Below are 14,495 nucleotides of genomic sequence, written 5' to 3'. Positions count from 1 at the left end.
GCACAAACTGATTTCTAGCAGCTCTGGCAACACATAGGAGCGCACACTTGCACAGCGAAAATATACTCCCCCTGTAGGCGGTGACTATCTGATCGTAGAACAGCAAAAAACGCAGCCCAGTGATCAGATCTGAATTAGGCCCTATAGACAGTGGGCCAGATGTATTAACCTGGAGAAGGCATAAGGAAGTGATAAACCAGTGATAAGTGCAAGGTGATAAATGCACCAATCAGTTACAATATGTAAATTAACTGTTAGGATCTGATTGGCTGGTGCGTGTATCACCTTGCACATATCACTGGTTTATCACTCCCTTATGCCTTCTCCAGGTTAATACATCTGCCCCAAGGTTTGTTGTTTTTTCCTTTCATTTTCAATCACAAACAGAACATATCAATCAACAGGCTTGGTTGGTGGTAACCCTGAGATAAAAGATTTATTAGCGAGAGGTAATCAGGAAACACTTTATAGTACAAAAAATAAACCAAAATGTAGCTGCAAATTTTTCTCCAAACCCACCGCTGAACCTCCCCCTGCATAACTCATTCATGTGGCCAGATTGTGGACGTTCTCCCCAATCCAGCCTACAATAGCAACATCAACCTATGCCTTACTGCTGGACTTGTTCCATATGCAACAGTCCCCATGATCCAACTGCAGTTACTCCCTGTGTTGCGATGGCACTTTTGCAATAAAGCAGTTAATACCCAGCCTTAATAGCAGTCATTACACTATATAATGTATCAGCTATTTAGCTTCAGGCTATTGGATTTCTTACATAAATATATAATTTGTGCATTTTTTTGTTTAGTTCCTTTTGCAGCCATGGACACATATTACTACACAGACAAAGCTGAAGTAGAGTCCACAATTTGCAAAGTGTGCTGGACACTGCCATTCTGGACATCAGAGGCTGATCATTTCATGGGACTGGTTCTGTTTTCTAGAGCTGTACTCCCTTACATTGATGTTATGAATGTGCCCTTTTCTCCAGGTGTAGGATAGTATCACTTTTTTGTTCCCTACATTAAAATACGTGGAGTGTTATAAATTAACCTCTTCTGCTTTATAGTTCACTATTATAACCTCCTCTGATATATAGTTCGCTCTTTAAACCTCTCCCTGAAACATACACAGAAACATGGACCTCTCCGTACTCGCATGGTGGTGGAGGAGGTGACCGCTGGTGTAATGGGGAGCTGCTGCTTAGTTCTTACATTTACAGTCAATAGGAGGCAGCGGCAACTCTTCAGTCATTGCCAGCACAGCCTGGTGTGCGTTAGGATAGTGCTCCTGGTGAGAGGTATCTCAGTCTCCACCCTGTGCACTCTTTCTAGGGGTGTCTTTGGGGAAAACTGGGTGTGGGGGCATTGTGGGGCATCCCATAGGAGCAGTTGGGTGTTTGGGATGGATGGAGACACAGACATCTCTACCCCTGCATGGTGACCCCTGCATAATGGGGTCTGGCGAGAGGCGTGGGGGGTCTGTACAATATGATACAGGCAGGTGGTGCGCAGCAAAAATTCAAGTGGGGAGTTTGGGTTCTAGACGGAGAGAAGCTTCATAAAGACCCTCTTCATCCAGCACTCCTGAGGAGTCCAAGAGATACTGTGTGACCTGCAAGAAACAGTAAGGAATAACGTTTGTAAAGTGTATGGGTAGTTGTACAAAGGTGGGTAGAATGCCCTTTACAGTAATATGCGTACAGACATGTCCCCATTACTAAACATTCTACAATGCAAAGTTGAGAAACAATTATGCAGTTATCTTTCTTGATTTGTAAGAAGCCTCAGTGCTCCGCAGCACCGGGCAGAGTTCTGCATTGGCACTGTACTGCACCGTAAAGAGACAATGTAAAACCACATACAATGGGGGCATCATCACATCAAAATGTCTATGATAGCAATAACATGCTGTTATGCTAGCTATACCCCCATTTTATAGGAGAAAAAGGTACGATCTCACTTGCGCTCCAAAATTGTCCAACTATATAGTAGATCCTTGATGTGATGATTAGCTGATGTAATCAGTTCACACGTTAATCGGAAATTTTCACATGAATTCACACGTTATCCGGAAATATTCACATGCAAAAAATGAATGAACATATGATAGTGTAATACTGTAAATGAACTTTGCTCATATACAGTATTACACTATCATATGTTCATTCATTTTTTACATGTGAATATTTCCGGATAACGTGTGACCTGACTACATCAGCTAATCATCACATCAAGGATTATTGTTGGACAATTTTGGAGCGCAAGTGAGATCGTACCTTTTTCTCCTACATGCATTTCTATGTTTGGTGGCCTATTTGTACTTTCTTCTGCTGCTCCATTGTGCAGTGCCACAGGTAGAATTGTTTCTTTTCCATACCCCCAGTTTATGTATACACACTGCTCAAAAAAAAAAAGGGAACACTAAAATAACACATCCTAGATCTGAATGAATGAAATATTCTTATTAAATACTTTGTTCTTTACATAGTTGAATGTGCTGACAACAAAATCACACAAAAATTATCAATGGAAATCAAATTTATTAACCCATGGAGTCTGGATTTGGAGTCACACTCAAAATTAAGGTGGAAAAACACACTACAGGCTGATCCAACTTTGATGTAATGTCCTTAAAACAAGTCAAAATGAGGCTCAGTAGTGTGTGTGGCCTCCACGTGCCTGTATGACCTCCCTACAACTCCTGGGCATGCTCCTGATGAGGTGGCGGATGGTCTCCTGAGCAGTGGCGGAACTAGCAAGCGGTGGGCCCAGGTGCGACAAAATGCTTTGGGCCCCCCCCCCCATCCCATCCAAGTCCACCCCCTCACCCCTTGAGAGGATCTGGTGAGGGGGACCTGCTCAGGGCCAGAGAAATGGATAACTAGCAACAGTGCCGTAACTAGACATTTTAGCACTGTGTGCAAGAAACGGCATCGGAGCCCCACCCCTGCATGCAAAACAGGGGCAGTGCGCGCCGTAGGCGCGCGCAAAAATACATAGTGGCGTGGCTTCGCGGGGAAGGGGTGTGGCCACAAAATAATACCAATTCCTAAAACGGTGCACAGTAGTCTCCATTCTTCAAATTACGCCGCACAGTAGCACCACTACACCAGGTAGAGACCCTTTTACACCTTACAGCGAACAGATTCCTCTTTTTACACATTACGGCAGACAGCGTCCCCTTTTTACACATTACGGCAGACAGCGTCCCCCTTTTTATACATTACGGCAGACAGCGTCCCCTTTTTACACATAACGGCAGACAGCGTGCCCTTGTTACACATAGCGGCAGACAGCGTGCACTTTTTACACATTACGGCAGACAGCGTACACTTTTTACACATAACGGCAGACAGCATGCCCTTGTTAAACATAGCAGCAGACAGCGTACACTTTTTACACATAACGGCAGACAGCGTCCCCCTTTTTACACATTACGGCAGACAGCGTCCCCTTTTTACACATTACGGCAGACAGCGTACACTTTTTACACATAACGGCAGACAACGTACACTTTTTACACATAGCGGCAGACAGCGTGCCCTTGTTACACATTACGGCAGACAGCGTGCCCTTGTTACACATTACAGCAGGCAGATTCCCCCTTTTTACACGTTGCGGCAGGCAGTCCCCCGTTTTTACACATTGCGGCAGGCAGATTCCCCATTTTTACACATTACAGCAGGCAGATTCTCCCTTTTTACACATAGCGGCAGGCAGATTCCCCATTTTTACACATTGCGGCAGGCAGTCCCCCCTTTTTACAAATTGCGGCAGGCAGTCCCCCATTTTTACACATAGCGGCAGGCGGTCCACCCTTTTTACACATTGCGGTAGGCAGTCCCCCATTTTTACACATAGCGGCAGGCAGTCCCAACAAATAAAGAAAGAAAGAGACAGAAAGAAAGAAAGAAAGAGACAGAGAGAAAGAAATAAAGAGAAAGAAAGAAAGTAGAATCATACTTACCCTCTCCGCTGGCTCAGGCTCCTCGTGCAGCTTGACGATTCCCGGGCAGTAGACGAGGTGGAGGAGGGAGCCGCAGCAGCGCTGTGTTATTGGTGGAGGCGCTGCTGCTGCTGCCCCCCTGCTTCACTATAGGCAGTTCTCGGAAGACAGCCTATAGTGAAGCAGAGGGGCAGCAGCAGCAGCGCCTCCACCAGTAACAAAGCGCTGCTGCGGCTCCCTCCTTCACCTCCGTCCTCCTCCTTCCCCCGTCCGTGCCGCTGCTCTTCTCCTCTGTGGGCGGCTGTGCGCTGCGGGCAGCGGTTGCCCGCAGCGCCTTCGGCATGTAATGAGTCAGTTTGACTCATTACATGCTTGGGCCCCTGGACAGAGGCGGGCCCCAGTGCAACGCACTGCTTGCCCTGCCGGTAGTTCCGCCTCTGCTCCTGAGGGATCTCCTCCCAGACCTGGACTAAAGCATCCGCCAACTCCTGCACAGTCTGTGGTGCAACGTGGCGTTGGTGGATGGAGTGAGACATGATGTCCCAGATGTGCTCAATTGGATTCAGGTCTGGGGAACGGGCGGTCCAGTCCATAGCATCAATGCCTTCGTCTTGCAGGAACTGCTGACACACTCCAGCCACATGAGGTCTAGCATTGTCTTGCATTAGGAGGAACCCAGGGCCAACCGCACCAGCATATGGTCTCACAAGGGGTCTGAGGATCTCATCTCGGTACCTAATGGCAGTCAGGCTACCTCTGGCGAGAACATGGAGGGCTGTGCGGCCCCCCAAAGAAATGCCACCCCACACCATTACTGACCCACTGCCAAACCGGTCATGCTGGAGGATATTGCAGGCAGCAGAACGTTCTCCTTGGCGTCTCCAGACTCTGTCACGTCTGTCACATGTGCTCAGTGAGAACCTGCTTTCATATGTGAAGAGCACAGGGCGCCAGTGGCGAATTTGCCAATCTTGGTGTTCTCTGGCAAATGTCAAACGTCCTGCACGGTGTTGGGCTGTAAGCACAACCCCCACCTGTGGACGTCGGGCTCTCATACCACCCTCATGGTGTCTGTTTCTGATCGTTTGAATAGACACATGCACATTTGTGGCTTGCTGGAGGTCATTTTGCAGGGCTCTGGCAGTGCTCCTCCTGTTCCTCCTTGCACAAAGGCGGAGGTAGCGGTCCTGCTGCTGGGTTGTTGCCATCCTACGGCCTCCTACACGTCTCCTGATGTACTGGCCTGTCTCCTGGTAGCACCTCCATGCTCTGGACACTACGCTGACAGACACAGCAAACCTTTGTGCCACAGTTCGCATTGATGTGCCACCCTGGATGAGCTGCACTCCGTCTCATGCTACCACTAGAGTGAAAGCACCGCCAGCTTTCAAAAGTGACCAAAACATCAGTCAGAAAGCATAGGAGCTGAGAAGTGGTCTGTGGTCACCACCTGCAGAACAACTCCTTTATTGGGGGTGTTTTGTTAATTGCCTATAATTCCCAGCTGTTGTCTATTCCATTTGCACAACAGCATGTGAAATTGATTGTCAATCAGTGTTGCTTCCTAAGTGGACAGTTTGATTTCACAGAAGTGTGATTGACTTGGAGTTACATTGTGTTGTTTAAGTGTTCCCTTTATTTTTTTTGAGCAGTGTATATATATATATATATATATACAGACCTGTATATATATATATCACACACACAAAATAAATATATATATATATATATATATATATAATTCTAATAAGATTTAATCCAGGCACAATCATTATGCTCAGACTTCATAGTGGCTCTGTCTCCCAGTTTGGGAACGTTCGTGCCTGTGGGTCCGGTGTCAGTAAAGCAATCTACTTGGATGACTACTATTATACCAGTCTATTTTAGGCAAAAGGTTGGTGGGAAAAGGTTGGTGGGTCATGGTCTTTTAGCCTTACCTTAGGCTGATGTTCTATCTTGTAGGACGTCTGCTGAAACTGCCTAATCTCCCGAATTATATGTGAAATCTAAAACCAAAAGATAAACCAAGAAATTGTGTTACAGTCAAAGTCTGAACAGATGTCCATAATACAGCCTCTACCATCTAATAATGCCAACAGTACAAGCAAGTCCAATTAATGGGAAGGCAGTATAGCAGCTACCAGGAGATACACACAAATCGTATTAGATAGTAGATTGTTACTTGAAATCAGGCAAAAAAGTAAGTGTGCGCCTTCCCCCACCCCGACTCAATGCTTTTACTATGGGAAACAATCTGGACTTTGATGTGGTATTCCTCAAAAACCTGACCACTTATCAAAATTCTGCAACCTTATTGCACATCTACATCACACACCCTATCGAATGGCACCTGAACCATCAAAATCAGTGTTGTCATTTCAGAGTAGTTGCTCCCTCACCAAAAAATTGCTTAGCCCAGTGGTTCCCAAAGTTTTTTGAGTCACGGCACTCTGAAGTGTCAGAATTTTTTTCACGGCACCCCTAGGTCAAAAGTTTCTCATACCCCTTTCACACAGAAAATGAAATTACCGGGTGAAGCAGTTCTAACCAGTATTTTCACGAAAAACACGGGTCCTTTTTCTGTGTGAAAGGGTCAACACGGGTTGAAATTCCCGGGACTTCGACCTAGGAATTTACCAGGGTTGGAGATACGAGAATTACGACGGGTTGACCCTTTCACACAGACAAAATACCCATGTTGATCCGCAAATTACTGGGTCGAAATTCTTGACCCAGTAATTTGCTTCTCTGTGTAAAAGGGGGGTCAGACAGTGTCCAGCAGACTTCCGGTGGGCGGGCCATCCAGCATGGCTGCTTTTAACATGGGCTCCGTCTTGCAGGATTAGAACCCTCAGCCATCCTCCTGCAATATACCCCTCATTCACCTGAGAGACCTACCCTGCTTCTCCCTGAACTGAGGGGAACTCGGAGATACCCTGCACGAGTGGGTACAAAATTGTAAGCCCCCGGAATCCGGCCCTCAAAGAGACGGCCTGCATGAACGCCGGTAAGCTGACTGGCGCGAAAAGCAAAACCCCGGGTCCTGCTGACATAGCCCCTGCCGTGGGCTCTAACTATCTCATACCTGCTGCTCCCCGGTGAGGACAATCACACGCGGTGACCCGTGGACTGGCCGAGACTCCTGCTCCCCTGCGGCCGCCTGATTGATCAGCCGTCGGGTACGTGAGGAGATTTCCGCAGCTGCCCGTGACGAGGACCCAAGACGAAAGCGATCTGTGGCCGGGCTATCCCTGCGCCCACCCCCCGCCTCTCCGGCCCCTGGTCCCCGGGCGGTGTTGCAAGACCTGGGAACGCACCTGACGCGGCGGAGCGATGGACGGCGTCAGTGACTGGTGACGGTCATAGAACGGAGGAGGACTTCAGCCTGCCTGCTACAGCGCGGTGAACGCCGGCTACGCCTGAGACCGGCTGCGGTCTGATCGCGGGAGAGGGTGAGCGACATTCTTGCCGGGAACCTGGGTGGATGTCCCTCATTGCCCCTGTATTGCCGCCTAGTTCCAGACCCTACTCCCAAGCCCAGTGCCTCTGACTCCTGGGATCCTACTAAAGCACCGGCCGGACTCACTTGTCATCCTGCGGTGGACAGACGGCAGAGACTGTTGCAGAGGGCTGTATAGGTGCCTAGGACAGCTGGGGTGCCTTGGAGGAATTGCTGGCGTACCCCCCCCCCCCCCTTTTTTTTTTTTTTTTGTCTCTCATATATATCTTCCCTGCAGCTTTGGAGGAGAGGCTTTGACACCTGGTGGTTGGCTGCAATTGACCCTGCATTGATAGCTGGGGGAACTGCTGGCAGTAGACTGGACTGTGTCACTAGCTGCATGGGTTCTGCTGCTGGGACTGCAATCTCCCTGGTGACTTTGTGTGGACCCATCTTTATTTTATAAATGCTAATTACCTCCTCCTAGCCTTTATCTTACCTACACACACTTTCCTATTACTGTTTGAAACTCTTACTCTCTCACTATTCTGCTTTTTCTTCCTATTTTTATTTATTCATCTATTTTTTCTTTATTATTATTTTTGGTAGCTGCCACAGGTGACACTGATACTGGAGTGTGTGGAAATCGCTGTGCAGAAATTTTTGAGGTAATATCGCCATCTGGTGGATACTTGGTTTCAGCAGTAAATTGGCTATACTAATCCATTGTTATCCTTTAAAAAGCCTTTTTACGGGAGCAATTTATTCTATCTTGATTAATATCTGTCCCTCAATGGTTTTGCACTGATTTAGGCTCCTGCCGGGAGATTTTAGGGTGCAATGCCCCTACAATACCCTTATCTGTACACTGTGTAATCTAATGTCTACTTAAATGTTGTTGCTATTTTTTTGCTGAGTAGCACTGACATATCTTCTGACTCAGGCCATTACGTGAGGTGTTTTATTATCATATATACTGTAGTGTGTTCGTATAGAAGCCCCTAGCTTATTGCATATAGTGGTCTACGGACCGGGGGATGGACAAATACGTCCATAAAACTCCAGCGGTTAGACTCTCCCAATCCTCAGTTACTACAAGAATGAGTAAGATCAAGAACTCAGCGGGGAAACCCAACCCCCCCTCGCCCCCGGAGGCAGGGAACTCCCGAGACCAAACTCAGGAGGTGGAGGCGCTTCCTGATCAAACCTCGTTAGTGCATATGGCCCAGGAGCTCTCCCGACTCCTCATGCCCCAAATTGACAAGAAACTTGAGAATATCCCTTTAATTGATAAAAGGCTTGAACAGATACAGACACTGCTTGATTCAACGCTTGCGAAAAAATTGACCATAACACCTCACTAGAACAGCGGGTTAGCGATGGGGAGGATCAGATGCACACACTCCAACGCTCCACTGACACTCAAGATTCCTCTCTTAAAACTCTACAGGCAAAAATAGATGAGCTTGAAAACAGGGATAGAAGATCAAATCTACGCTTTGTGGGCATCCCCGAAGCAGTTAAGGACAGACAATTGTCAGATTTTGTAACGACTGATATATTCCAGGCGTTGGGAATCACAGATGCCCCATTCTTATCTCACATTGAAAGGGTGCACAGAATTGGTCCTGCTCGCCCTGATGCTGAAGTGAAGCCGAGGCCTGTCATTGCGAAATTCATGGACTTTCGTATGAAGTAACATGTATTGCGCTCTTATCGCAAACTCCAACAATTGGTAGTGCAGGGAAAACGTATTTTGATTTTTCAAGATTTCTCGGCCTCTGTTGCGCAGAAGAGAAGGGAGTTCTCGGATGTTTGCAAAATACTCCATGAGAACAGTACTAGATTCGCACTGATGTATCCCGCTAAACTACGCATTCACGACAACGGTCGCACATTGATATTTGTTGATCCCGCCACCGCACAATCCCATGTTACACACATGCTGAACCCTGGAAATCCACCACACTAATACTAGACATATTGATGTTATATACTCTATGCCTGAGTCGATCTAATTTTCACACGAGAGAGACACTTGGTCTCTTCACATGCTACTTAGCTTGAATTTTAATGTTGCATTTACTTCTGATAGGTTTCTAAACATTATGTGGTTAAGTGCCCTGTGTCAGAGTCGGTATAGACTCTATTTGAGAGAGACATTGGGTCTCTTTGCATGCTACTCAGCTTACATTCTAATGTTATATATATTTCTGATAGGCCTCTCGCCAGTGCTACCGGTGGGTTTGGCACTCGCGTGGTCTTTAGTTTGGTTTGGAAAAAATGGAAAATGTTATGTGAAGCAATGTGTGTTTTTTTTATTTTACTTTTTATTTTATTTTTTGTTGTTTTTGTTGTTCTGCCCGTGCCGTGCCTTCCTCGCCCGATCTGCTTCTAGGCTCAATGACATTGTGTGGTCTCGTTCGTTCCTCTCCGCTCGCTGGGAAGGAGGAGGACGGCGATGTGACATGATATTCCCGTTGGAGAGTCACCCTAGGGTGGGAGTGGGTTGATGGTCAATGACGGATCCTAGGATAGGGGCCTCTAACGCAGATTCTTGTTTTAAACTGTTATCCTGGAACGTGGGCGGCCTTAACTCCCCGATAAAACGTAAGCGGGTTGTCACACACCTGAAGCGGTTTAGACCTCAAATTATATTTCTCCAAGAAACCCACTGGATGGAGGGCGCCTCCTCTGCTCTTCGGGCACCGTGGTTGGATAGATGTGTCTCAGCAGATAACACGAGGAAGACTAGGGGGGTGGCGATTCTATTTAGCAAACACCTACACTATACTGTTTTAAACTCTGTAGCTGACCCGGGGGGACGTTATTTCATTTTGGACGTGGAGATTTGGGGTAACAAATACACACTGGTTAACGTATATGCACCGAATGGCGAGACAGCTGCTTTCTTCCAAGAAATTAGCTCTCAACTGCTTCAGCGAGATAATTCTCAGCTTATCCTGGCTGGTGACTGGAACACAGTTGACGATCCTACTGTTGACAAACGCCCTGTCCCGCGCACTGCCGGTTCCCCTTCTTGGACACATCTCCAAACACTGAAAACCTCCCTTCAACTTACTGATATTTGGCGTCTCCTCAATCCCTCTGACAGATCATTTACTTTCTTCTCCGGGGTTCATAGCTCCTGGTCCAGAATTGACTCCATATTGGTTGCAGATTCCCTAGTGACGCGAGTCATGAAAGCTGATATACACAACATTCTGATATCAGACCATGCTCCTGTGACATTGACGCTGCAAAGAACTCTTCATTCAGGGGGTTCTAGGATTTGGAGATTTCCAAGCTATCTCTATAACTGTGATGATTTTAGAAAATTTCTGATAACAAGTTGGGCCAATTATTTAGACGATAATTTAGAGCACTGGGACCGCCCAAACATTCTTTGGGGAGCGGCAAAAGCAGTCTTAAGGGGTCAAATTATTGAGTATGTTCATAGATTGAAAAAGAAAAACTTAGCGATTTATACCACCTTACACTCAGAATTGACTGATGCAATGCAACGCCATCTTACCCTACAGACTGATGAGTCCTTGCGGCTTTATTTACAGGCTAAACAGCTCTTAAACGATCACTTACTAGCGCAAGCAAAACGTGATGTGGTATTCTCTTCCCACAAGTACTACACATGGGGTAATAAATCCGGTAGACTACTGGCAACCATGGCTAGGAAGAAAACGACACGCAAATTCATTACAGCTGTTAGACATCGCGCCTCGGGACAACTCCTTACCAATTCCCCAGACATATTAGATAATTTTGAATCTTACTTTGCGGACCTATACTCTGATCTCCCCTTCAACGAATCCACCCACACCACACTCCTACCAGACACTCTATTACCGCCAATCACGACCGCACAGTCGGATCTACTAGTGAGAGCTATTACAGAAGAGGAACTGATCTCGGCAATGTCCAAACTGAAGTTGCACAAATCTCCAGGCCCTGACGGCCTCTCTAATGAATTTTACAAAATCCTCCAGCCCCATGTGGTTCCGACTCTGCTGGAAGTGTTCAATAGCCTTTTACAGCATCGCTCCTCCTTTCACCATTTCACGACAGCACATACTATTTTAATCCCTAAACCTGCGCATGACCCACAATTGGTGACCTCTTATAGGCCTATTACGTTGCTAAACACCGACATAAAACTATTTACTAAGATTCTAGCAGACCGGCTGCAAGTTATTCTCCCCCACACTTTAACTAGCCACCAACTTGGCTTTGTTCGCAATACCCATTCGGTTAGAGGAATTAGGGCGGCGATCGCGGCAGTTGTAGCTTCTGCTCAATCGCCCCAATCCAGAAATATACTCCTCAGTTTAGACACCACCAAGGCCTTCGACACAGTACTCTGGCCCCATCTATTTAAGGTCCTGGAACGTAGACTGTTCCATCAAGACTTCATTGAAACTATTCGATACCTATACGACTCTCCCTCGACTTCCCTTTTGCTTAATGGCTATATGAGCAACCCGGTGGTGATGCATCGGGGCACGCGGCAGGGTTGCCCCTTATCTCCCCTGCTGTTTAACCTTTCCATAGATCCCTTACATCGCTTGTTGTTAAATGATAATCAGTTTCAAGGAATCCAGATTGGTCGCAGAAATCTAAAACTTACTGCTTTTGCCGATGATCTTCTGCTATATATCTCTGATCCGGAGGCTTCATTGACACATATATTTAATCTATTACAGGCTTATGGTCAAGTTTCAGGCTTTAACGTTAACTGGGCAAAATCGGTGGCACTCAGATTGGGGAATGGTTCATTTTTGAGGCAGGGGGCGATGAATCTACCATTACAATGGAGTTCGGATCACATAACGTATTTAGGGATTCGAATATCGAGAAAGCCTGAGCGACTATACGCCCTAAATTTTACCTCGGCCATTCGAACAATTGAAACAGAACTTGAGACATGGAAAGCTATGCCTTTATCATACTTGGGGAGGGCTAGCTTGATCAAGATGATATCATTCCCCCGTCTGATGTATTTCATTCAAGCCATGCCACACACACTTCTACCTAAAGACGTTCAACGTCTCAATTTTCTCTTTAGGAGATTCATCTGGCAGGGAGGGAGACCGCGTATAGCGCTAATCAAACTACAGCAGACTGTAGGGAATGGGGGAATTAACTTCCCTAATATCTTATGGTACTCCCAGGCGGCCCAACTACGTTACCTACATGACTGGATGCAAAACGATAACACATACACAAATACAGACATAGATAGAGAATTTATACAGGAGGGGGATCTCATTACATTTCTACATCTGCATGATCAGGAGGTGTCCGAGGAGTTGAGGGAAAACCCCTTACTGTGGAACGTAAAAAAACTGTGGAAGGAAATGCGACATAAACTAAATCTAAATGCCCACAAATCATTACACCTTCCGTTCGTGGTTAATCCAGACTTCCAAGAGGATCAGGCACATTACCCGTATACTATATGGAGGCTGGGGGGGGTGTCCAGGATCGGTGATTTAGTAGACATGCGGGGCTCGAGGCCGTTCACGTTCCAGGAGGCCACTACTAAATACCCAACTCTGAGGGCCTTTCCTGTAGCCTTTCTTCTGGCTCAACACTATATTTCATCCACTATCAGATGTTTTTCACCTGGGGATTGGGATAATCCGATGGATAGAATGTTGAAACAAACCCCTAGGGTTAAGAAAGCAATCTCGAATGCGTATGGGTACTTTCGGAACGTCCTGGACTACTCGAGGGGTCCGGGAGGGGTTATGTCTTGGAGAGAAAGTCTTCCGAACGTTGAAATCACTGACCTACTGGCGGCACATGTTAAAACCTGCAAATTCTTTCCCTCTTCTAGATATAAAGAAATGTCTCTCAATGTTTTGCATAGGACTTATCTATCGCCCCATAGACGACACTTGATAGGACTTGCTGACACACATACTTGTTAGAAATGTGGCACTCCTCAGGCAGATATGTTTCACTGTCTGTGGACATGTCCCTTAATCAGACAATTTTGGATTCAGATACGAAATTACTTGACGGCCAATCTGGTAAATTATTGGAGGTTGTCTCTGGAGTGGGCGCTCTTTGGTATTATACCACCGAATCAGCGCCTCTCGTTGAGCAGTAAAAAACTGTTGCTGGCAGTTAGTTTGGCGGCTAAAAAAAGCCATCCTGCAGGTGTGGATAGCGAAGGATCCACCAACTCTATCATTATTTAAAGCCAAATTATTCTACCTCTTTAGGATGGAGTGGATAAGTGTTCTGCTAGAAAAAGACGCCAAGATACACAATTTCTTTGAGGTTTGGGAGAGTTATATAACGACCCTGTCAACAGCGGTTAGGAAACAGCTCCACGACTCGTTGTCCAACACAGAATGGTTTCTCACTAGAATGGCTGCGGGGGATCCGCCGATTGTACTTTAAAAGTTAATTGACGAACAGGGCACTGTGGGCGGGTTGGGGGGGAAATTGGGTACGGCACGGGTATTGCACATACGTGTATATACATGTGTGTGTATATTTGCTTTTATTTTATTTTTATTTATTTATTTATTTATTTTTTATTGTAATTTCCTTCTTTTATTATATTCGAAAGTACAAATATGGGTCAGCCGACTGAGTTGGATTTCAGATCAGTAGGACAGATGATCTTCAGAGGTCCTGTTACATACCATTGTGATGCTGTTGATTGCTTATAACAGATTTATCTCTTGACTAAGGACTCAAATGTATTCTTTTTGTTCTGTTTTCTTATAATACCCTTATATCAAAGATTTAAAACATACTGAACATCTATGTATGTATAACATGTATTGCTTCAATAAAAAATTTATGTTAAAAAAAAAAGACAGTGTCCAGCAAAACGAGCCGGCACTGAAATGCTGGGTAATTGCCGGGTTTTCTGTCTGAAAAAGATTTTATTGAGAAAAAAAATATTAAGTAAATTAAGTTTATATGTCATCTTTTAGGTTCCGTTATGCGGTGAGGGGCAGGATTCACTGTTTGTCCACATATTTTAAGATTGTAAGCCACAAGAGCTGGTTCTGCCTAATACTTTGACCGTAAATAATTTGGTCCTGGAACACCAACCCCGAGTCACCCC

At 46.0% G+C, this 14,495-nt stretch overlaps 1 protein-coding gene across 2 annotated transcripts in view; it reads right to left on the bottom strand.

Annotated features, from left to right (window-relative positions):
- Window positions 1-410: 410 nt before the first annotated feature.
- Window positions 411-14,495, bottom strand: part of RASGRF1 (Ras protein specific guanine nucleotide releasing factor 1) — a 211,317-nt gene continuing 197,232 nt past the window's right edge. For both annotated transcript variants that reach the window (XM_063925469.1, XM_063925470.1), the window contains 2 exons: window positions 5,889-5,957; window positions 411-1,617 (listed from right to left, as the gene is read on the bottom strand). In XM_063925469.1, coding sequence (XP_063781539.1) covers window positions 1,525-1,617; window positions 5,889-5,957 — 162 coding nt within the window. In that variant the 3' untranslated portion in view covers window positions 411-1,524. The remainder of the gene's footprint in view (window positions 1,618-5,888; window positions 5,958-14,495) is intronic.

This window comes from Pseudophryne corroboree, chromosome 6 (assembly GCF_028390025.1).
Source record: "Pseudophryne corroboree isolate aPseCor3 chromosome 6, aPseCor3.hap2, whole genome shotgun sequence".
Classification (NCBI taxonomy): domain Eukaryota; kingdom Metazoa; phylum Chordata; class Amphibia; order Anura; family Myobatrachidae; genus Pseudophryne; species Pseudophryne corroboree.
This window is presented reverse-complemented; position numbering and strand designations above follow the sequence as displayed.